Genomic DNA, 25,048 nt, shown 5'->3' on the forward strand with positions numbered 1-25,048 from the left:
TTGAAGTAAAGAGACTAATTGAGTTCGGCTTTCAAAGGTTCCACTTCCAAGTGATCTCTGCGTTGATTAATCAAGGCTGATTTAACAGAAACTCTGCCTTTAGCAGAAGCTCTGGAACAGGAGACAGAGCTCCAGTAGAAGTCACCTGGATATTTTCATGCATAAAACCAGTTTTTATTTCAGTGGGCTCCATGCAATGATCCCAATCTGTCTCCAAGAGAAAACAGAGCGAGACAAAGGACCAAGCAAAGCAGCGTGATGGCAGCTGAGGCAGGACACTTCCCCTACCACAGAAAAGTTCATCTGGCCTTTCCATCACCTGGTCCACAGCTCTGGACATCCTCCCCTCCTCCATGAAGAACTGAGGTGACTCAGGCCAGACAAAGCTCAAGCAGTGAGTTATCCCTGGTGCCACAAGTGAAACTCCAGATAAACAACTGAGTGTAAAACCAGGTGGGAGGAAATAAGCTACAAATTCCTGAGAGACAGCTTTACAATCTATAAAAGCTACACAAAATTCTACAGAGACAGAAGTTTCCTGCACACTCCCTGAAATGTACAGGGGATATTCTCCATCTTCTCCTGCAAGGTCACATGTGACTCCACAGATACTTTCCCTGGGAATTGAGAGGAAAGATTCCATGTGTACCCCATCACCAGTACATTGGATTTTAAGCTGTACTGTTTCTTTGCTAGCTGTAACGTAGGTACCTCTATTGTGCACTGTGTGTTCTCTACTAGTAGCTCTTTTTGTTTTATTCCTGTGTAGCAAATAGTCTGTTTAAAAGCTTACGTATGTTAATTTTGTGTCTATTAAATAAATAGTTTATTCTATAATGAACCAAATCAGCCATTATTAAAGAACTTGAGAGTGAGAGTGGGTTTTGGGGTGCAGGCCACCCCAACAAAGCTACTGCCTGCTGCCAGAGGCCTGGGCAAAAGGCAGGGACTTATCTAAGCTCCCATCTCTATTTGGAATAGTTGCTTTGATGGATCATATTTGAATAGAAAGAGACATTAATTAAAATACAGACTGACAGAGGCCAGTGAATGCAGATGGTGTCTGAGGGGCACTGCAGGAGGCAGAAGCAGAGGGATTCCTGTCGCTGAGGGAGCTCAGTGGTGTCAGAGAATCCACGGCTTCCTTGGCCAGCAGCTCCGTGCTGAGCACTGAAGATGATTTCTCTAGATTTGGTGGCTGCTCCTCCACAGTAGCAAGAAGACATTTGCCAATGTTTCCTTCAATGCTTATTCAGCAGGTGCCAGGCCCCAGAGGAGGGAGGACGGGACAACAAGGCTACTCTCTGGCTGCCTGGGCTCCTGGAGCTGCTCAAAATCTGTGGGGACCTTCAGAGAGTTCCTTCTGCTCTCCAATCTCCTCAGACTATAACAAGTCGTAGTAGGACACATGTGAAAGGGTGAGTTCATTCTGAGGCAACCAAGAACAGAAACAGAGCCTTGGGAGAGGTCAGCAGATGGTGCTGCAGCACATGAACAAGGCATTCTTTTTATCCACCTTCTGTTTTTTTCTTTTTCTCCAGTTTCTGTAGAGCAGCACTGGCTTTGACCTCAATGAATGCAATTTATGTTTGGGCTGTATTCACCTTCTTCTAAAAAAAGCTACTAAAATCCCTCAAATGGATTTTAATCCTCCCTTCAGGAAAGGGAGAAGAAGGAAGATGTATTTCAGAGGCTGCTTTGGAGCAGCAGCCAGATAGCACTCCTCATCCCATTCCCTGTAGCCCATGCAGATTTTTTATTAGAATCACAGAATCATTAAGGTTGGAAAGGACCTCTAAGATCATATAGTTTAAAAAGTATCCAAAGTTATTCCTTCAGAAAGGGACTTGAAGCAGAGAAAGGAGTACTGCATCAGGCAGATTATTTCATCACCTGAATCCATTAAATAAATATCCTATATATCATATAGGCCCCTCATTCTTCCTGCTGTCCTAACAGCATCTGTTACACAAAAATATCTCACTTCAGGGACCAAAACTGTGCATTTAAATGCTGTGTTCTACATAATTGTACATCATGCTTTACAGTAGCATTAATACTTTGAATTGCTAAGGAAATGCTTCTTCTGACACATCCTGTTTATTTTTTCACAGCTGATCATTAGGTCAGTCATCTTTTGGCCAAGGGATAAACTCTGAACCTAGATAATTTCCATGGGAGAAGATCCAAGCTCAAAGCAGAAAAATTCTTATTAATACTTTGCAACAACATTTATGATTGTAATAAATTTCATGCCAGGTGTAGAATTTCAAAGTACTGCTTTCACAGGTATATGATGTCCTAATCATCTGTCTTAAAGATGCCTCTCAACTATGTGTCATCAGCAATCATCTGTGTACTTTAAAACCAAGTTGAAATGGAAAACTTTAGATATTTAGTACAATAACAGTACTTAATGAGCAATGCTGATGTCTCCAAGCAACATGGGAATTTTCCATACAGCTTGACAGGAGCTATGACAGTTTCATTCTCATTCCCTGTGTCACTTTTGGTATGAGCTCTCAATTGGTACTGATACCTCAGGTTTTAGCTTTTATATTTTTCAGATTCTGTGCCGCTTTAGTGTGTGAGCTCCATATTAGGGGATGGTGAGCTTTCCTCACAGAGCAGGGAGACAAAACAATTCCTTCTCTAGCTGGAGAACAAGGACAAATGATCCAAATCACAGGCCCAACAGCATAAACAATATGCTGTTGGGCTGAATATGGGCTGAAAAGAGAAAAACAAGCAGGATGGGACTTCATGGGCTGGAGCTGTAATTAGACAACTCCGATATGCAAATGGACCAGAACTTATAAAAGTGAGAGACCCCATGACCAGTTGTCCATTTTGTGACCATTTGGGTTCATCTTGGGTGTAGCCCTGGCTGGGATCTTGTGCTGCCCAAGGTGGATCTATTGAGACCTCCTAATAAATCCCTACTTTATTCTTTATTTCCATCTAGCCTCTGTTCCAGGTCAGCCTTCTCAAGGCATCAGTACAAACATTTCCATGAAGCAACATACAGAATGCTTCAGTAGAATCCGGACAGCCTGAATCACTGTGTTTGCCTACAAACCCAACTGAACACAAAAACTAATTCTGACATTCTCCAAACATCCACCACATGCAGGGCCTCAGAGAGAGTGCCCTCCTGATCCTTCTGAGCACCTCTTTTCCACAGAGCACACAAAGGCCTATGAAAACCAAGAAACGCGTGGTGCCATTCAAATTTCCCCGCTAGAAAACTGCCAAGTGCTGTGAGCTGTGCAGCCACAGCAGCCACCCTGAGTGTGTGGCTGTCTCACCTGCTGCCCCAGCCATGTGCTCGTCCACGCTGAGCAGGAGCTCCCAGGCTGCTGGCTGGATGTCGCCGTACATCTCCTCGGTGAGGATGGGCGCCGCCTTGATCAGCAGCGACAGAGGGGCAGGGGACAGGCTCATCACCTGCAACAAACCAAGCCAGGCCTCAGGGCTGAGCAAACCATCCACAGGGGAGAACACACTCAGGGATTTTACCCTGGTTTTGCTCTGCAAATTACCCACCAGTAACTTCTAAGTTCAACCATTTCAGAAAATGCTACATAGAAGGGACGTGGCCTTCAGCTTATACTAAAAGGGCAGCGTTTCCAAGCTAGAGTTTTTTGCTTGTCCCTCACATCACCAAAACACCAAAAAAGAGGACAGAAGGAAAGCCAACCTCTCCCAAAGTGGTGCACAACCAGCAATACAGGTCCATTAAACTCTCACTAAGAACAGGCTGTTGCTTCTTCAGGAACTTTGAACAAGTAAGAAGAAAGAAAACAAATACTGTAAACTGACAGGCTGCAGTTAAACATACCTGCGAATTCTTTGGTTTTTTTGTATCCTCAGCTCTGGTGCATATGGCACTATGGAAAGCCAGAGATGCAGATTGTGATTTAATGGTAAATATTTAAAGGATTCTTTGACCGTCTTTCCTTAGGAGGTTTAAATGTAGCATTACTCAGATTGGGAAAAGATGTAGGGCTGAACTGATTGATATTCAGGAACAGTTCTTCACATGGGCTTGGAGATCCATATTTATTTTCCCTCTTGTTGCATTTTAACCTGGCACCTATCTATCTGCCTCCCTAACTAGCATATGGCCTGATCAGTACCTGGTTCCTGATGTATTTTAGCATTCCAGAGTCCTTCTTCCCTTCCAAGTTGATATCAATCACTCTCTTTTTAAGAGAAGGAGTTCTCAAGCATGACTTGTCTGAGCACTGGAAGGAAATAAAAACAAAGTGGAGTTCACTTTTATATTTCTCAAAATGTGGAAAAGGAGATTATGTACAAGAGGAATTTCCATATACTAGAAACCATCTGGTAGCAGAGCTGTAGCACAAAGCCTTCTTCTTTGCTGGCAACAGGCCTAGAATCAGTGGGACAACACATTTAATCCAATTTTCTTCTATTTTTAACAATGCTTTTCCCAATAAAATCTTAAGGCAGAAGTCAGTAAACCAAATGAACAATTTGAATGTTCTCTGTGTAATCTTCACTGGTGGTACATCCATGTATTTAGATAAATAGGTTAGGGGTAAAAAGTCTACAGCTTCTCTCTAAAAAATTACCAAGGGAAGTGTTCAGTGTACAGAATGATTCTTCCCATGGAATCATAGACTTAGTGATGTGGGAAAAGACCTCTAAAATCAAACCAGTAATCTAATGCTGCCAAGTCTACCTCCAAATCATGTCCCCAAGTGCCACTTCCTTGCTTTTTTTTAAGTCCTCCAGGGATGTTGACTCCACTGCCTCACTGGGCAGCCTGTGCCAGGGCTAGACAAACCAAGCAGAGAAGAATTTTTTTGCTAATATTCAATCTAAACCTTCCCTGGTGTAACTGAAATGGCCCTGAGCCATTTCCTCTCAGTCTTGTCCCTTGTTTCCTTGGAGCAAAGCTCAACATCCACCTGGCTGCACCCTCCTGTCAGAGAGTTTTGGAGACTGAGGAAGTCCCCTTGAGCCTCCTTTTCTCCAGGCTGAGCTCCCCCAACTCCCTCAGCTACTCCTGGTGCCACAGCCCCTTCCTCCTCTCCATTCCCTTCTCTGGACACACTTCCATGTCCTTGTTGGACTATGAAAAAAGCAAAGATTGTGAATTGCTCTCTGGAAGAGAGGTCTGTGCAAACACCCTGCACGTGTCTGTAGGAGACCTCACTGCCTCTCAAATTATTTTTTCCTGCTGTTTCTTAAATGCTTTGATGGTTTGATGTACGATGAAATGCATATCTCCGTCTTGCAATTCAAAACTAGAGATGAAACAAGCCAAAGAAATGCACATTTCTTTTGCTGTCTTTCATGAAACATACCAGCTACTCATCTCTTGCCTGCCTTCTGCAGAGGAAATGACTGTCTCTCTTTCTAAACAACTCATGCTTTTCTGTGCTAGAGGAAAAATGTGGGGTTTACAGTTTTCAGGAAAGCAGAAACATTAGCTTCTGATTCACCTGCTCTGTGCTTTATTCCATGACAACATCCCTCCATTTTCTAACTTGACAGGAAACAATCTCCTGGTTGGTGAAAAAAGCATAATTAATTTTTCCCCTTCATATGCCACTGCCAGCCTCTTTAGCCAGCTGAAAGCCTCATGACGGTTTCATGAACACTTTTTTTTTTCAGTGTTACTGCCAAGCAGTTGAATAGCTCTGCCATTACAATTATTCAGGATAACTGTAGTCTGCCTGCTGTGGTTTAACTGGGGACACAATTCAGCTGGTGTCTGGGTGGGTACTTTCCTGAAAGCAGAAATGTATTTCCACTAAAGTTAAAAGTACACTCTTACACATAAAAAGGCACAAAGTTGTCTGAATATCCTGCTGAAAGGGTCATTAAAAGGAGACAAACATTAAAAACCAATGCATACAATTCTTGGAACAGCTGAGAGCTCAGACCTAAAAGAAAGAAACTATATAAGATTTTACAAGAATTTCAAGAGTGATTATTACCAACAGACAAGAAAAAACATGAACAAAGAGAGACAGAATCCACAGGGTAGAAAGTAGAGGCCACAAAACAGCATTAAAATTGAAGTCAGGTTGTAAGCTTTTGAAATGACCTTATCAGCAACTAAGATTCATCCCAGAGAATTACATATAGAGATGACATTCCTTACATAATGCTGAAAGATTTAATTCAACATTAATGACTTAATTCAGCATTCAGGGGTTTTTTTACAGCAAAGCCAAGCTTAGGAAAACCTGTATCCATGTTGTCATGAAAGCGATGTATGAGTACATCACGCAGTTTGCAAAGGCAATCATGATGTGTCTGGACAAACCCTAAAACATTCTGCTTTTTCCTTTTACTCACTTCCTTCTGCTTTTTGCCTCTTGCCACGTTGTTCAGGGTGCTGTTTTCCCTCAGGGAGTCCACTGTGTCCCCATAGAGCAGTTTGATGGCGCGGACAAGGCGCGCGCAGGAGCGGCTGTGGTGCAGGTAGCAGTGGGGGTGACAGTAGTCAATGTGTGTGCAGATGAAACTTTGCTGGTTGCACAACAGGATCATGACCTGGAAATTAAAGCATAAACAGTTACCTACACAAAATGGAGCTGCACAGGCAGGGATTGGGACGGGCAAGCCAGCTTTTTCTCAGCCTAGATAGGGAGGTGTGAAGCTCAACACAGCCTTCATACTGACAAGAGGCTTCCAAACTAGCTGTGCATGGCTAAAGAAACATTAGTGCCAACAAAGAGAAGGAACAGAGCTGCTATAGATGTGTATATTTGGCTGGTGGCAAGGTTAAGGGTGAGGAAAACAGCATCCTCTCAGTTTGTATCACCACTCTGAGATGAGAGCTTGGACTGGAAACCATCAACTGTCCAATTGTTAATAAAGCTGCAAACCCACCATGCTTGGGGTTAGTCTCCTTCAAGGGGTGCAGAGGGAGATACTCAGGATGCTCTCAGGTAGAAATAAGCTGTGTCAGTTGCTCTGCATGTCACTGGGCAGACCCATCCAGCCCAGCTCTTTGGGAGCTGGCTCAGTTGCTATTTCTACTAGTGTTGCCATATGGCAGCAAGGAGTAGTAAAACTTACCTAGAAATCAGGTAAATATTTTGGAATTTAGCTATTCTGTGCCCTGCTTTGCTGCAGAAACACTGGCATTAGTCTCTAAGCTACTTAATTAAAGATAGCCCTGGCAAGTCTCCACTTCAGTGACCATTCTCTGGTGTAACTCAGATGGTTTCCTGCCAGAGGAGCAAAGCTCAGCCCAGCATTTCTTTGTACATTGATCTTCACATTACACACAAACCCAGCCTCTTATTAGCACTGAGGAAAACACACAGATATCTCCAAGCCATTCACACTGCAGGTCTTAAGAGGCCTTTATGAATCTTTATGTTCCCCCCACAATCCAGTGCAGAATTACCCAGAACTACCAGAAGGAAGCTATCCCAGTTTTCCAGCCACTGTGTCTATGTCTGTGCAGCTGCAGTCTGATGGCTCTCTCTCCAGGCTGCCACATCCTTCTCAACCTTGAAATACTGAAACTTCAAAAAATGACAGGAGCTTAATCTAAAACAAATCTATGTAATGTTTGTGGGATTCCTGTGTTTGCCTCCTTGTTCTGGCCTCCTATCATTTTGGGGTCAATCAAGAATAACTCAATATTTTTATCAATGTGCAAATTGTACAGCAGCACTGTAGAGCTTCTACCAGCCTCTGGTCCACTGTTATAAATTGCTGTAATTTAGAGTAGTGAGGACACCAGGCTCCCTAAAGGACATGTAAAGGAAATGTTGATGCCTTCATAGCAGCAACTGGAGCCAGTGATCCTTTGGAGTTGTTTGCTTGGGGCAACTAAGTAAAGCAAGCTTTTGTTTGCTTGTAGTTTTAGTGACCATCTACCCACTCCTCCTTTCTAACAAATGGAAAAAAAAAAAACATTGTCATGTAATATTGGTATTTGTGTGTCATTAACTTTTTTCAAATTTTCCTTTCTCCTATGCAAGGTTATCTCATGTAAAGTGATACAAACATCTCAAGTTTCTTTCAGAATTCATGAGTTCATGCAGCCTCCCACACTGAGCAAGGACACCATGATGTGTCTTAAGCTTCTAACTAGGGAAATTCCCTTATCCACTAGTAATGCAGCATCTAATACAAACACACATGTCCAACACACTCACTTTAGCACACTGGAATTTCCAAATGAGGTGTAACCATTACCAAGAGCATTGGAGTACTAAAGAAAGCAGGGTAGTCCAGGGATTGAGGTACTAGATTGGAAAACATGGCATTCAAGTTCCCTGCCCTGACAGCCTCATCTGAAAAAGAAAACTATCAAAAACTTTTTCTGACATCAAACTATTAGATTAAGCCTGTTTTTGCCCACACTCCATAGGAATGGGGCAGCTCTGTGAAATACCTAGGGAAAAAAATGAAGACATCAAGTCAGTATTGAAAAATGAAGATATCAAGTCAGAGATCAAGCTGTCATTCCCAAAGACAACTCAGAAATCAAAGACTGTGCTCACCCAGGACCATCCATCATGGCACAGCAATGCAGACTTGCCCAATTGACTTCTGGCAAGTCTAAATCACAGAGATTTAAGTCTAGGGCACAGAGATTGCCCAGAGGGATGCCTTAGACCCTGCATGGCCAAACCATATCTGCACTGTTGTACCCCTGTCTGCTGCTGGACAGGGTGAAAACTACATAACTACGTCATATCCTGGAGATCTGGTACATCACCTCAGGCCTTGTCTGTATTTGGAATTAGCCCCTGTTCAACAAGGCTTTGTTGGCTTACACGAGCAGCTTCTAAAATGCCACTTCCCAGAAGCCCAGCTCACACTGTAGCCCATTCTGTTGCTCTCCCTCAAACAAACACTACTGGTCATGCTGGAGATAAGGTACTGAGCTAATTTATTTTTCAGCTGAGGCAGCATGGCTGTCCCTGCACACCTAGGGAGAAAACAAATCAAATATATGAACTAGAGAGAAGGAGGTTTAATTCCATTTCAGAAATGGCAAACACACAATCCCCAAAGGTCGCAGCTTACTTACACCTGAGATCCTTTATGCTATATGGGAAAAGCACAAACTGTGATCTGTTTTTTGCCAGACCAAGGTGTTTTTAGTTGAAAATGCCATCCCTGGGAGCACTGCTGGCAGCTTGTACTTACGTGCAGCCAGGACATGTTCCGGTGATAGTTCTCCTCCATGCCCGTGCTGCTCAGTACCTCGGGTTCGATGCTGGGCTCGCTCGCGCTCCAAGGGCTCCCTTCTTCAAAAGAAAAATACCCAAAAGGTTGTTGTTTTTACTGCTCCCTGTGTGCTTTAAGACTAGGGACAGCACTTGTAAGCCAGGCCAGCCTTGTGGGAACAGATGAGAGTACACAGAATATGTCACACTGGAAAGTCTGCATCGGGACATCCCTCCCCAGTCCTCTGCTGGCTTGACACTTACAAGAACTATTTGGACTTGACCCATGGGCCATCTTGTCAGTAGTAAACGTCTGTCCCTCCATTTTTATTTGCTTTTCTTTAATGGAAGGGAAATGGATAATCCAAAACCGGCATAAACAAGTTCTTTGCACCATTCAGATGCTGCAAATGGTTGGTTTAGTGATCTGCATTGACTGGGCTCTGTGGTTAAAAAAGTCAGCAAAAATCCAACCAGAAGTGGCACCCAACTGGAAATGCCAACAGGAAAATCCCTGCTAATTGCCCATAGAACTGCTAATGCCATGGGGATGAAAGGGGAAAAAAATCCTGATTCTAGAACACTTCAGACCTCAGCCAAGGGAGAGATTTCCCTGAGAATTTCACTGGCCCCTGTTTTTCCCCTAACCACTTCACACCCTATGGGCCTCCTATAAAACTAATACTAATGATATTAGGACTTGGCTGGAAATTACTTTCAGTTTACCCTTTTTCTCTTCTTTAAGTGTACTGTGACTCGTCAAAGTTTACTGATTTGACAATCCCACTCTCTGTGTTCTCCTACTGAAGCATCTTTTGGGCAACGTAAAAATGACCATTAAACTTGGGAGGTTATTCCAGCTCTAAATGTATCCACAGCTATTGGCAAACACCAATCGTGAAGGGAAGCCCTTTAATTCAACTGTGATGGAGATTTCACAAATTAGGATGCACATCTTGTTCCCATAAGATAAATTTACAGACATCCATCTTTTAAATACTAAAGAAAGCACCTGTAAACCACAAAAATAAATCTATGTGCCAGTATGTAGAAATATAGTGTGCAGCATGTGAATGTTAATGCTCTGCATATATGAATACATGTTTTACATGTCACCAGACATGCTTATGACATCATATCTGACACAGAATATGAAGTACATGCCTAAATATATATGTGTTTATATATAAATATATACACACATATAGCCAATCTGTTGCTATGGACAATAAAATATCATATATACATATCAGCTCATGTATTCATGATATCCTGTGATTTAGGGGCGTGTGTGTATGTGCAGATACACAGGTGCATGTGCTCCCCTACAGACGGCAAGCGTTCAGCTGGCAGGCCAGCATTCTAAGAGCTCATGCTTTAACACAGTTCTGAGCTGACAAGCTGTGCATGGAGCTGACACTGCACCCAGGATTTGTACCGTGCTCCTCCCAGGCCCTGGCCCAGGCAGCCCCTGAAGAGAGCTCTAGGTTGTTCCTAGCCTGCAGAGGTGGGGATCTCTCTCATCGTTTCTAGCTCTGCTGGGATCACATCAAGAGTTTTTATCCTTCCTGCTGTCCCCTCCCTTTCCGCCCACTCATCTAAGTTACCTATATCAGTGACAGTGTCCCTGCTGTGGGACAGCTGCAGCTCCTCATTCTCAGACTCTGAGTCCTGCCGTGATAACTTGGTGCTCTTTAGGCTGCCGGCCCGGCGAATGCTGGAAAGGGAACCCCCCTTCTTCACCCGGAAACTGCGGGTTCCTTTAATCTGGAGCAAGCGGGAGCCTCCTATCCTGATCTTCCTGCTGGGAACTGTATTGAAAGAATAAAAGAGGACTTTTTTCCCCTTAATTTTTCCCCATTTAAAAAAGAAAGAGATGCTGGCCCTCCCCGCCCTCCCAGCCCTTTGCTGCCAGCCTGTATTTGCAGCATCTTCTGCCAGGGAATCAGAGTGGGGTCAGAGGCTCCCTCCAAAGCCAACGCCAATGCAGCTCGATCAATCGGGGAGTAAAGATGCTTCACAAAAGTGTGGTCAACATCTCAAATCCTGGAGATCTGGTACATCACCTCAGGCCTTGTCTGTATTTGGAATTAGCCCTTGTTCAACCACCAGCAAGTGGAGTCATCTGCACTAACAGAAACCCAAAGTGTGGACAAGAAAATCCTACAATTCACACCAAACTGAATCAATTCCTGCCAGGAAGCAGGGTCTGCCCAATGGATGTGAATTGCAGTTTTCTTTGCCAGTCCTTAGAGTTTCCATTAGTGCAGCATCACCTCTTGCTATGGATAGCTGGCTGAATCCCAAGCATGAACAAGGCACCTTGGACAAACCTATTTTCCCATGGGCCTGGGCTCTGTAAACCTCCCTGAGCTCTGCAGTAGGATCAATGATTTATTTATACAAGAGGGGAGTCTGCTCCATGAGGCTAGCACTCAAGGCTTCTCTGAAGTGAGGTTTGCATAAATCCGTGTCTCTGCATGTTACTCTTCATCATTAGAATGCTTTAGAGGAAACAGAAGCACGTAGATCTTCTCCTTCAGACAAATCAGCAGCTTTCAGGCATTAACAACATCCAGTGACACTCTGCATTTTTGATGAGCACAGACATGGAATGGTTCAATGTTTAAAGCACCAACTGTTTGCACTTTCATTCTCCTCCTAGTTCAAAGGCAGTACATGGCAGTATGTCAGTCCAAATGTTGCAACACTCAGTCATTTTACTGCAGGTCTAACCAGGCAAGGCCATGTGTGATCAATTACCTTTGGTGTATGGTTGGGAACCAACAGCACAGAGCTTTTTGGATACTATGGGTAAGCAAAAGATTTAAATGGAACTGTATTTTGGTTTCAGCATAAAGCAAACACACCTTCACTCCTGAGATTGCCCCCAGCTCCTCCAGAATGGAATTCCCATTTCCAGTGGCTAGCATCCTGGTCAAAGGCAGCTGGATATTTTGGGAGCTACCCCTCAGTCCTCACAAATCAGTTGGCAAACCACTGCTGGGTGACCCAAGAAGCTCCCTCCAAGTGCCCATGCTAAGTTCCTCAGCAATCGCTTCTGCTTGAACAATGTTCCCATCAGCTCCACGAATCCCAGACTGCTTCAGCACATGTAACTGCATTTCATGAGCTCTGCAGAATCCCATTTTGGTACCCAAAGAGTGCTTGTGATCATCTGAGAGCCTGCATCTACCTGGCTGTGGTGTCTGCATTTCAGACCTACCTGGAGCAGATTCTATACAGTAAACCCGTGGCTTTGGGGGAGCTGCTAAGCCATGCCTGGGGGGAGCAATGAGAGCAAAGTTTTTAACACTCCAGAAAAATGAAGGGGAAACAGATTAGCACTCATCAAAGAGTCTGAGATAAATAAACCCCTCACTGCAGGCAAGCAAAACTTAGTTACATTCACACAACAACGTTTTCTTATCTAGGAAAGTGTAGATTATGAAAGATGCCTCTGCAGTGTTTGGCCCAGGTGGATTCCCAGAAGAATATGCTGTGGCCAAAGAGAAGAACATAATTATTGTAATTTTAAAATATAACATTACCTTGCATTTATTAAGCTTCTAAAATACTGGAATTACATTTTTGCTAAAGTATATTAGGATTCAACCTTCCTATCACAGTCACTTTCTCCACATCTAAAATCATTAAAGAGGCAGCTTTAGTAAAGGAAAACAGCTTAGGGAAAAGGGGAAATGGAAAGAAAACTCAAATAAAACCGCAGAAAAATGTAGTTTAATGGGGAAAAGGGTGCAGAAAGTCAATACTATCTTTGCAAAAATCCATTATGCCTGTAGCACAGTAACATGCAAAGGAAAAGCTAAGTCAGCATTGTCTCTAAGATAAAGAGGATAGTTAGAGACTTTCTACCAGCAATTTCCAGCAGGACTGCCTGCTTGAAGGTATCCTCAAAAAAAAACAACCCCAACCTCAACCTAAACTTCTTCTCATCTAAACAGACAGAGACATCTTATCCCACACATCTTAAGACTAACAGACAGACCATAAGGCTGTGTGTTTTTCTGGGCTGCCAATATACCAAGCATAGACAAAATGAGGTTGAGCATCAATTTATCCAGCTCACCTTTCTTAGGTGGGTCTGCACAGAAGTAACTGGCCCACCAGACACACAGGTTTGGGGAAAGTTTTACACCACACAAGTCTTGGAAGCATTTCTAATATTTTCTCCAGTAATTGTGGCAAGGTCACAGCTGAAGACAACATAAACTTTATCCAAAGCTGGCAGAAGTCAATAAAAGCTCCTCCAATTCATTAATAGACATTACAGTTCTGAGAGGAAAACCAGCCACAGACCTCATTCTTGTGAAACAATCATTAAACATTTAACCTTTTCAAGCAATAATCAAAATTATCACTTTAATCCCTGCACCTGTAAATTACTACTATGAGACAGAATGTAAAATGTTCTAGGAAACCTGTTAGAGGGTGATCTAGAGACTTCTGGCAGTTTAGTCTCTAATTGCAAATACACACACAATGACTATATTGTATTGCAACACTTGTACCATCAGATAGAATGTGAGTCTTGCATGAGATGGCTCAAAAATGGAAACGATCTGCTGCTCTCAGCAAACACAGTGAGCTTGAAGTCTGCTTGTACACTATAGAGGATGTTGGTAACATCAATCTGCTAGCCATCACAAGCCACACAGTGGATTTTTCATGTGGTAGCAAAGAATTCAAGAGGCCAATCACACTAATTTGTTGTGATGCCATGACTTCCAAACCCATATAGATTTTCCATGGAAAAATACCAATCTTCCCTTCTATCTGTGATTTCCCCAAAGTGAAAAACTGTGATCATTAAAAAACAAACACCACTTTTGATCTTTATATTTACAGTGAATCAAATAGTGATGATTCTTTTCTCAGCATCTCACTAAGAGGCAGTTTCAAACAAGGCTTGCTCCTTTTTTAGCAATTGTGCAAAGCTTTCAATCGATTTCAGTCATAGCACAGTTTTATAAAATTTAACATCTTTGCTTCTCACATTCATTATATTGAACCCTGAAGGCCGAAAGCGTCTCAGAAATGGTTTAAAGCCACGTGACTCCATGGCTGCCTGCTTTTTAACACAGTCTATGCAAATGAAAACACAAAATCAAGCGCCACTTCACAAGCCCTGAGAGTACAAAAGCCTTATTGTTCTGACAAACCTTTTTTCTCCTCGAAGCCAGCCTCAGATTTGAGGGTGTGGCTGCTGCTGTGCAGGGAATCCTTTGAATCTTCATTTTCATCCAGAACCCCAGCAAAGCTGATCTTTCTCTCATACCTGTGTCGGTCCATCTCGGGATCCAGCCGCAGCCTGCAGCTCTCCAGGTCCTGCAGCAGAATGGAGACCACACACATGTGCCAGCAGTGTGAGCTCCCACTGCAACCAGAGAAGCTTCACAGGATTCACAGAATCACTGGGTTGGAAGAGACCTTCGAGAACATCGAGTCCAACCCAGCCCCAACACCTCAACTAAACCCTGGCACCCAGTGCCACATCCAGGCTTTGTTAAACACATCCAGGGATGGTGACTCCATTGGCTCCAGGGGCAGGCCATTCCAGAACTTTATCACTCTTTCTTTTTAAAAAACTTTTTCCTGATATCCAACTTATATTTCCCTTGGTGCAGCTTAAGGCTGCGTCTGCTTGTTCTGCCTGTTGCTGCCTGGAGAAAGAGCCCAACCCCACCTAAGCACAACCACCTTTCAGGGAGCTGTAGAGACTGGTAAGGTCACCTCTGAGTCCCCTTTTCTCCAGGCTGAACACCCCCAGCTCTTCAGGAAGAACTGCTTCAGATGGGGTTTATTTCAATCACATCTAAGCCAACTGCTCTTTGGCCTTGCAGCAGGATGACCCACCTGCCAGGATGGAAGAGTTACCAACCACAGAATTATTGGGATTGGAAGGGACCTCTGGAGATCACCTGGTCCAACCCCCCTGTCAAGCTGGGGTCACTCAGAGCAGGTGACACAAGAACACATCCAGGTGGGTTTGGAGTGGCTCCAGCTGTGAGCAAAATGAGCTTGTATCTGCTCCATGATCAGTCCAGAGCTTTGGGTGAAACTTCAGTCAGGACCCACACACAGGAGCTCACTCAGCCCACAGCCTTGGCAAGTCTGCCTGCTCTATTGGTAGTTACCTAGCTCACCAAAACTAGTTCAGTGGCAAATGTTTCAGTTCTTCAAGGCCTCCATGGCTGTGCTCCTACCTATGGAACAGGTCTGCCTACAAACACCAGTGGAAGTGAGATCTGCTCTACTGAAACTCCAGCTATATGGATCATTACATTATGTACCTGATCTTCTTGGAAAGGAAGCATCACTCCAAAAATACAGAATTAATATTTTAATCTAGATTATTGTTACTCCTTTTTTTTCCTCTGCACAAAGTTAGAAGCAACACTCTATGGCCATTTTTTCTTACAGACTCTTATATAACGAGCCCTTGAGGTTTCTTTCACCTATAGCTCACAGAATAATTCCTCCTCTTTGTTTCCCAGACACAAGTCTAGAAAGTGATTAACCTGTTGCACTTCTAGCTCACATAAAAGCACTGATTTGTGTTGACCTTCATTATCCAACATATTCTTAGTTCCAAGCCTAAGTACTTAATGACATGAATTCTAAACCATGGTATTATCCTGCTTGTGGATGCAGTCATTAATTATGCTATAATATCACCAGTGTATTTAAGGAGGATTTTGCTGAATTTATTGCTTTTTAAAACTGTCCTTCTTGCACATCTTGGGGCTGAGTCATTTCATCAGAGGTCATCTACAGCCTTTGGACTCGTTTTCAGAACCTAATTACAACACTATCCAGACAAATCAGCCTCTCAAGCATAATTGCCATGACTAAAATTTGATCTGTCATTAGCAAAAGCCAGGATAGTAGGGCTAAATCCTTCATGGAGATTTAACTTCTTTTTTTTTCTTTATAATTTTTATCCTGATCTCTTAAAGAAATTTGGCTTAAAAGCTGAAACTATGTCAGCCATTCAATTCTCATATTCTGTGCTAACCACCTCTGAAGCTGAGGGTCACAGTCAACTCAACTTTATTACAAATGGATAAGGAGATGATTGGCTCTTGCAATTAAGGGATGACTATTCTGTGAATATTTAAGAAAAACTTTGGTCATGTATAGTTATTACAGTTCAGATGTCCCCTGTTTTTCCCATAGGGCAGTTCCCAGCACTGCAAATTTTTCCTTATGTAGTCCTCTTGTTGTATTTTTGTTAAGGGTTAATAAACCTTTTTAAATTTTCAAAGTGAGCAGTTAATTCTCACAACTTGTCAACAGATGACTGTGTGCATGCGTGTTTTTTGAAACAACAGGCTAAAGGTAATGTTAAACCACAGTACTAGACATAAGAAAATCCACACAAGAATTAATCACTTAAAATCAGTTTTCATGTGTTCTGCTATTCACAGGTGACACAGGTTAGTGTCAGCTAACCAGCTGTTTAGTTTACTGCTTATGCCAGGATTTGCCTCTTGAGTGTCATGGAGTTTTTTTCTGTCTTTGCTTCTTTGTCCCCATCTCCTTCCTTTCTTCCCATTCTCCCTGCAATTCTCTGGGTCTGACTCAAACCAATCTTGCACCTTTATAGTTCTGGCAAATTCTCTGCAAACCATTCTGTTCCCTTCCCCTGTCTTGTTCCAATCCCTGGCCACTGCTAATCAGCAAGTGAGCATTTCAGCTTGTCACTTCCTATAGTCTACCCAAGTCCCCCACCCTTTGTTCCTCAATCCCTCTTCTCTCTTCGGAAATTTATTTTAACTTCCAGCAGCACACGTTGTGCTTCCATGGCCTTAACTTCTTCACCAACCCATTTCATGTACCCTGACCACCTTCTATTCACCACACAATGGCTCCTTTCTCCCTGCAGAGATCCACTGGAGTTTTTACCCCACTCTACCTCTCCTCAGAGCCTGGAATTTGGGATTCTGTGGGCAAAGCCCTCTCCAGTGAGTGTGGACCACTTACCACAAGAGGCTCGGTGCGTGGCCTGGGCATGTAGGGAAAGGTCTCTCTCAGGAACGTGGTTATCTCCAGGAGAAGCTGACAGGCTGCCATTTTTAGTGCAAAGGGACAACAACATTTGGTAGGATTCACAGTGCCTGGGAAAGAATATTTCTGTCATGAGCAAGGGGCAAAGGCAAGATCTGGAGCCAAGAGGTGATGGACATTGTCACATATGGTGCACGATGCAAGCTGCACTGGAAAACAGGAAACCCCACACTTCTGTGCCACCTTGCCTACACTAAAGGAAACAGAATCAATCAAATAGCAACCATGGATTTACCAGCACATGAAATAATACTAACATTTATCTTACATTGATTGTATAATATTAAGTTACAGTACATTACATATTATGTTAATTATATATTGTATTGTATTGTGCTATATTATATTGTATTATTTATTATATTAGACTGCATTACATTGATATTGAATACATTGATAATCCCATTATTCTATACATTAATAATATAATATTAATGTATATTATAATAATATTATTAACAATATAATAGTATGTTATGTTGAAGTACCTACTAAACTAAGCACAAGTTTGTGACATGTTCTATATGTGTCATTTGAGGCTAATAAAGGTTAAGAAGTAGATACCCTTCTTTTCCTTTTCAGTTTTGCATTTAGTCAAATCTTTTGCAGTTTTGGAAAATACAGAAATTTTCAAATGTAGAAAATTATCTCAAATAATGGAGTTATGACTAGCTACCAAATAGATATTTTTTCCCATTATTATTATTAATTACTACCCTCATAACCAGAAAATGTAGCCTCCTTTTAAGTCAGGCTTCTGTAATTGTGCAAGCAATCCATGTGCTATATCACTGCCCAAAGTGGGCTTTTATGCAGTGCTAAGAACAAATCCAGAACCACAGGAAGAGAAAGCAGAAGATAAAACACTACAACCAATGGGGAACAACAGTACAGGCAGGCAAGCACCAGTAAACTGCAGCACACATGCACACACAAATGGTCTAAAAGAGCACATAATATTTGCTACCACCTTCAGCTACAACAGGATGTGTTTTGACAACTTATTTTGGTTCACAAGGTTTGCTATAACTTGCATGCCTATACAGACATTCAGAATCAGTGATCTGTCACAGCTCTTCCACAAGGCACAAATGTATGTGTTTTCATCATCACGTTGTTATACAGATTTTTAATGATGCCTTTTTTTTACATTTCTGCCTGAAAATCAGGCACTATACTGAAGTCAAGATTTAAAAGCCTTTAGCAGAGCTGTGCCAATTCTCATTGGGTGAGTTGACCCTTCAATGTTCAGAAACTGAAAAATGGCTGATCTTATATAAATATTTTGGCAGAAGTAACTGTGAGGAATGGAGCCTGAACCACTTTAGACGCTCAGGTGACAGCAAGGCTCAAGAAACAAATTATGACCCTGCTTGCAACTGCAGTTTCTGTGTGCAGCAATTGCAGCTCACTGCCTGGTTTCCCCTTCCCTTTCCCATCCAAGTCTTTCCGTACTGTCACACATCTGTCATGTTTCACAGCAAAAAGAACAGGGGAGGAAGCTGGGGTGAAAGTGAGGGACTGGGAAATACAGCTGGGTGGCAAGAAAATGAAAAGAGAAAAAAAATAACAAGTGCTCCTAAAGCAGAGGTTCTTACAAGCGGGGGTTCTTGTAGTAAAGGGAGTCTCCTTACTGTCATCTAAAAAGTCTTCCTCCTCATCCTCCTTCCTCAGGCGCCTCTTGGTCTCCTCATCATAGATGAGGCCGAGCAGGTTGGCAGGGCTCTCGCTCTCCGCGTGGCACAGCTCGTTGAGGCGGACACCAATGGCCTGCAGATGGACGAACACAAGCACAGCAGGTGAGGATTTCAGCCCTACCACAGCGCCCTGCCTTTGTTTTTACTGTCTAAAGGGGAGAAAGGGACACTAGAGGACAAACTGCTATCAAAATTATAACTTATTTCCCCCTTTTTGTCAACAAAAATTTGCAAAGTGTCAGGATGTCAAAATTTCAGCATGAAAACTTGCAGTAAATTTAGTTAAACAATAAACCCCTCCAAACTGGCAGCTAGACGGAGATTAGGTCATTGCGAACTAGGAATTTCTTCCACTTTTCTTTGTTCCTTTGATATATTTATTCCAGGTTTTTGCTAAGTCTTTCCACTGAGAATGTAGGCCTTCTGCTTAAAGAAAACATGTAGTGAATAAGGAACCCAGTAACAGTCCTTATATCCTCCACAAGACAGTTAAATGCCAATGGGAAAGCCTGCTTCCATCTTCAAAGGAGGAACATCTGATGCAATTCCCAAAAATGAGCTGAAAGTGCTTATAGGAGCTGGGAAGGTGCAAGGATAATGGTGTACAGAGGATCCATGGAAAGAGCAGTCAGTCAGATTTCCATCTTACACTCTCCAGCAACTGATTGTTTAAAGTGATTGATTAAACTGATTGTTTATCATGGCTGTTTGCCAGCATCACTATCAGCATGTCAACAGCCCTCGTGGTGTTGTCAGCAAGCTCCAGGTAAGGGTGTGTGAGCAAGGAGATTGCTTTCCTGCCAGGACACTTGAGAGCTCTTGAGAACTGTCTTGATTTTCTTTGCTGCACATGCATGAGTAGAACACAGATAAGTATGTGAAATTTTATCCTGCGAGGTCATCACTTTGTGAGGGGAGAGATGTTTTAAATTACAGTTTTCATCAGCATTATTCATTTGGCCTACTTGAGTATGGGATAGTTTTAGACAAAGACAGTAAGGAGGTTTTCTAAATATTTTACAAGTCAGAACTGATGGTCATGCCAGCACTATGCAATTTTCCCCCTGTGGATGAAGTGACACTGAAATACATAAATGGTCACTTATTCTTGCTAGTAAACACTTCCTCTGAAACCCAACAACAGGGGAAAGGGTAGACTGCTACATAAAGAGAATGAGGCGATACTGTTGTGGTTTGCATGCTGACACAAATAGTTGTCAATCTCATCTATCTCTGAGCCTGTACACTGCTAAAGGAATTGCACACATCCCAATTTTTTGCCTTTCATATTTCAGGCATTTAAAGGAAGAAATTTCGGCATTTAAAGGAAGAAATGTTCTGCATGCCATAAAACAGTAATTTATCATGTATTATTTATGCTGTGTAGCCCACCCTAATGTTAAAGCAGTAAGACATAATCCCACAGCTTCCCATTTAATGAGCACTGAATTCCTGACATGTGTTTTCTGTATTTTCAGTTTACTAGCACAAAGAGAAGCAAAACCAAAAGTCCACTTAACAGAAGCAGTCAAAGGAAGTGGCAGACTAACCTGATCAGAATAGATTTAACATTGTATTATTTTAAAAGACAGCAGAACAAGTAAGGTCTTTTGATTTAAAAGGTTCTTTCCTGCCATGGGCAGTCCAAGTCACTGTGATTCTCTGATGGTTTTTAGGGAGGCTGGGGGTAAATAAATTCTTCTGGCCTTCAGTGAGAAGAATCAGAAATATGAGTGAGCAGCAAGACACCTTGCAGAAAAAGGAAAATAATCCACACTCTAAAACTACTCTCCAAATCTTATCTTATCTTACAGTTAGTAAATGCAAGGCTTTTCCCTTCTGAAATGTTCCTAAGCAGCAGCAAACACACACTAGTTTTAGAATGGAGAATGCATCCAGATGAGTCTTACGATGCCATTAAGGTTAAGAGGAACACAATTACGCTAAATTGCCTATGTTCAGATCTCCCTGGCTCCTTTCTTATGACCTTGAATCACATGGCAATACTTTTGACATTATGAAAAGAAAACCTTCCTGGACTTTTTCCAGGTCAGGTATATCAGTTGCTAAAAATGATGGCTGAGGGGGAATCTAACTGGCTTCTAATAGTTACTGTCTTTCTTCATTTTTTTTTTTTTAGAATCTGAGAAAAGGGAATGTCTAGAAGCACAGCATCTACAAACAGAGATGCTTTCAGAGTTCTGGCTCTCTGAAAACATGCAAAAATTCAATGACCATGTAATCCTATGCTCTCCACTTAACAGGAGTTCTCAAAGGAGTCAGGCTAAGGCAGTGACTTCATGGAATACAGAAACAAATACCTTCACCCTATTTACTTTTTCAAGGAACTTTGGCATTTGTGCTGTTATTAAGGTAATCTCCCGTGTTTGAGACTTTACCAGAGAGTAGGATGACAAGGTAGCATTTTCTGAGTTGGCTTTAAGAATGGGAGGAGGAGATCTGCAAAGACACCAAGCTCAGGTTCTAAGACCCAAGCTGGATTGTCCCCTGGGCTGTTCTGTGGTGGGAATGCATTAATATGGTCAGCTTTATTTTGAGGTTCTCCACTGAGAAGCACATGTTGGTTTAACCTACAAGAATTCAAGTCAGCAAGGCAGAACATGATTTTTAAATTTCCATAAGCACTGGATTTTATGTCTTCTTTTTCTGTAGGTATGGGAGTCATGGCGCTCACTGGTTTTCAGAAGAGGTGAGAAGCACAAAGCTCACTTCCAGAAAGACATCTGAAATCAGTCAAAGGAACTTCTCCCCCCATTGTGAGTTGTGAGAAATGACCTGCGTACATGTCAGATGTTCAGCAATTATATCCTGGGGGCTTTACAAGGAAATTCCAAGTGACTTTCATAGGGCCTGATAAGGCAATTGCCTCCTTCCTGCATGGTGAGAGATCACAATCAAATAAAACTTGAAGGATTCAAGTGCCAAAGAAAAACAGACAATTCTTTACATGACTCATAGTAGCTGTGTAGAATTCCTTGCCAAAGAATTCTAAGTACTAACAGCCTGTATGGGTGCAAAGAGAAACTGAATTAAGTACAGCAAAGAGAAACTCATTACTAAATATACAGCACCATACCTAGGAACCCTAAATATTTTTGGAAGTAAGAAGCTAAATATATTTGGAAGTAAGAAAAAGTAAGAAAAACAGAACGTAGTATCACAGCCCACATCTTCCTTCTTCCTCAGCCATTCACATATGACAAGTGCTGGAAAAAGGAGAATGGGCCAAACAGACCCTTGGGGAGAACATGTCCTAGCAAAGTCACTTCCTTTAGGAGAAGGGGGGATCCTGGCAGGCTGTGAAGTGCAGGTGGGAAGGAAGGCTTCTGAATCCCCATCCTACAAGGACTGAAATCTGTATAGGATCCAATCACCTTCATATTTCGCCATATTTTTTAACGCAAGCAGAAGAGAAACCAACACTTACATCTCCCCACTGGTAGAAGAGCTTGGCTGCATTCCACTGCAGCTTCTGGTTCCTTTTGTTGCCCACAATGGGAGAACGGCCCCGGGACAGCCCTTTCTTGGTGATGTTGACGTGGTGGCCCTTCATCCATTCGGGCCAGTTGCCGCGATTGCAGCGGTGCACAAAGCGCGCGCACTCGAGGAACAGGGCTGCTCGTGCCACCACGGGAGCCTCCTGAAACGTTTGCAAAAAAATCACCTCAGAAGCAAAGCACACACTGGAGAAGCTCTCTGAACATTAGAGTATTCTGTGCTTTAAAAACTGCTTTGCCAGCTTGCCAAGGAGTCACACGGTATGAGCAGTGTCTCCATAAAAAGGTGACACCAGAGTCTCTCTGCATCATCTCACCTCTTGAGCTCATAAACTCTGAGCAGTCTTGCTCAGTCCAAACACTAGAGAGGCAGAAAGAAACACAATATAAACTTAAAAAGAACATTATACCCCTCTGCACTGCTGTCCTTCAGAAACCACCTAACTGCAAAAGCAGAAGCGTGCATCTAGCACTGTTACCGCATAAACAAATCAAGTTTTAGTTCCACCTTCACTACTGAGGTTGCAAATATTGCAGGAACAAATGACGCCATGGCACTGTTACTGCACAAAAAAGTCAAGTTTTAGTTCTGCTACTGAGGTTGCAAATATTGCAGGAACAAATGACACCACGGCCACACAGATCCTAGCATCTGCTGCTTTAGGTTCCGCTTCTGAATCTTGGGGATGAGAGCAAAAATGGAGGCTTGTTAAAACTAGGAAAAGGACTGTTTTGGGGTTATAATTAGTACCCACGGAGCCAGAAATATATTACTCTGGTGTAAGTCAACAAAATTTCACTGCCCAAATTTCAATCACCTTAACAATTCAGTACTGAAATAACAGCAGGAAGCTGAGTTTTGAAAGGATTGACTAGTTTTCAGAGGAAAATCCTCCTGTCCCTGGCTTGGAAGAATCACTTTAATGGAAGAAATTATATTGAATGTATCTTAGGTTATATTAAATCACCCAGCAGGACACATGTTAGACCAATAAAGAATGCTTTTGAAACTTCCAGAAATGTTCAAAAAATGGACACAGTAATTTTGTTTCCTAAAGGGTAGCTCAGACTCAGGAGTAGCTTTTTTCCCCAGCAGTCTAAACTGCCAAAATAACATCCTTACAGACACAGAAAATGACTAAAAAGCAAATGGATTTCCTAATTTCCATTTAATTTTCCCCTTTCTTCCTTCAATTTCTACAATCAAAACTCTTGCAAAAAGCAGGTTGTTAAACTAAGAATACAACAATGCCTACAGTTTCCCAGCAGGTTTAAAAGGTTCACTAACAGGGATTTCACAGAGCACAAACGTGTTACACACTTTTAGCTGCTGATAGCTTTAATGAAATAATTTAAGCAGATCAGCATTTACTTATAAAGAAGGGCTTGTCAAATGTGGTCTATAAATACTAGACAGGCCCTGAGACCCTGTAAGATGCTCTGCTGATTATTAAATAAGAGTATCCAAGAGTGTTTTAATCAAAAATTGAAAACAAAAAATTTTGGACCAAAGCTCCTAAAGTTTGATTAAAAAAATTACTGACACAACATCCATTTGCAGCCTTTGCTCATATTTTTACAAACATTTAGAATAAAAAGAGTGATTATCTTGAATAGGAAGATTTAAGCTGCCATGATGTTCTGATGAAGAAGACAGAAATCTGGATGCAGACACTCACTACCCAGAAACAAAATTAATATCTAGCACTGGAAAAACATTACTAAATACTTGTTGATCACATGCAATGTGGAACACAATAGCTGAGGATTTTATTCTGTTATTCTCACAAAGTAAAACCTTAACCATGGAGACATACTTGAAGAGATAAAGCCCCAGCCTTAGCCTGCTATTGGTTTAGTCCACTAGCAATAAAGTCAAAATTTCTTAGCATACGGGAATCCTGTAAAGAAAAGTGTTGTAAACACGATGAAAGCACACAGCTAGCACAATTAAAGGAGGGTATGTAGGATGGGAGGCAAAGGGAGGAGCAGGATTAATTAAAAATCACTATATTATTTAAAAATCCCTGCAAAGACCTCCTGTGTGAAGGAACATGATAGGGCAGCAGCTCCCTGTGATTGCTTACCTGAGGCTCTGAGAAACCTGAAGCAGCAGCAGCAAGAGAAAGATGAAGATGTGACAGAATGAACAGAGATGGATTCACACAACAGAGAAACACATCACAAATGGAGAGAAATTAATCAGGCAGGTGATGAGCAGCTGAAAAGAACACAAGTTACCGTGGTCACTGTCAACGCATGACACAGCAGCAAAATACCCTCACAAGCCTGTCCATGCCTATGCAACTGTTCACAAGCCCACTTTTAACATCAGACCTGCTATATTGTCTTACACCTTGAAATTGTTTTTGTGCTGTATAAAAGCACATTCATTTGCCAGTTTGTTAATAATTCAAGTCATCCCAATGAATTTTTTCAACAGATAATCTGATTTGTTCTGAAGAGCAAATGACCTGGGTGGAATGAACCAAATACAGAGTGGATTTGGAATTTCACAGCATCACATTATTGGTCATGTAAACCTGATTCTGCAGTTTTATCACTA

General features: G+C 42.2%; 1 protein-coding gene across 15 annotated transcripts in view; it reads right to left on the reverse strand.

Moving 5' to 3' along the window:
- Positions 1-25,048, reverse strand: part of UNC80 (unc-80 homolog, NALCN channel complex subunit) — a 122,628-nt gene that overhangs the window by 52,945 nt on the left and 44,635 nt on the right. For 7 of the 15 annotated variants that reach the window (XM_074548052.1, XM_074548050.1, XM_014266942.3 and 4 more), the window contains 9 exons: positions 22,413-22,625; positions 18,866-19,037; positions 17,184-17,317; positions 14,360-14,525; positions 10,784-10,987; positions 9,157-9,257; positions 6,337-6,534; positions 4,140-4,247; positions 3,309-3,447 (listed from right to left, as the gene is read on the reverse strand). In XM_074548052.1, the coding sequence (XP_074404153.1) occupies positions 3,309-3,447; positions 4,140-4,247; positions 6,337-6,534; positions 9,157-9,257; positions 10,784-10,987; positions 14,360-14,525; positions 17,184-17,317; positions 18,866-19,037; positions 22,413-22,625 (1,435 nt within the window). The remainder of the gene's footprint in view (positions 1-3,308; positions 3,448-4,139; positions 4,248-6,336; positions 6,535-9,156; positions 9,258-10,783; positions 10,988-14,359; positions 14,526-17,183; positions 17,318-18,865; positions 19,038-22,412; positions 22,626-25,048) is intronic. The other 8 variants (XM_074548051.1, XM_014266944.3, XM_074548054.1 and 5 more) reach the window with 5 other exon arrangements.

Source organism: Zonotrichia albicollis, chromosome 10 (genome assembly GCF_047830755.1).
Source record: "Zonotrichia albicollis isolate bZonAlb1 chromosome 10, bZonAlb1.hap1, whole genome shotgun sequence".
Lineage (NCBI taxonomy): Eukaryota > Metazoa > Chordata > Aves > Passeriformes > Passerellidae > Zonotrichia > Zonotrichia albicollis.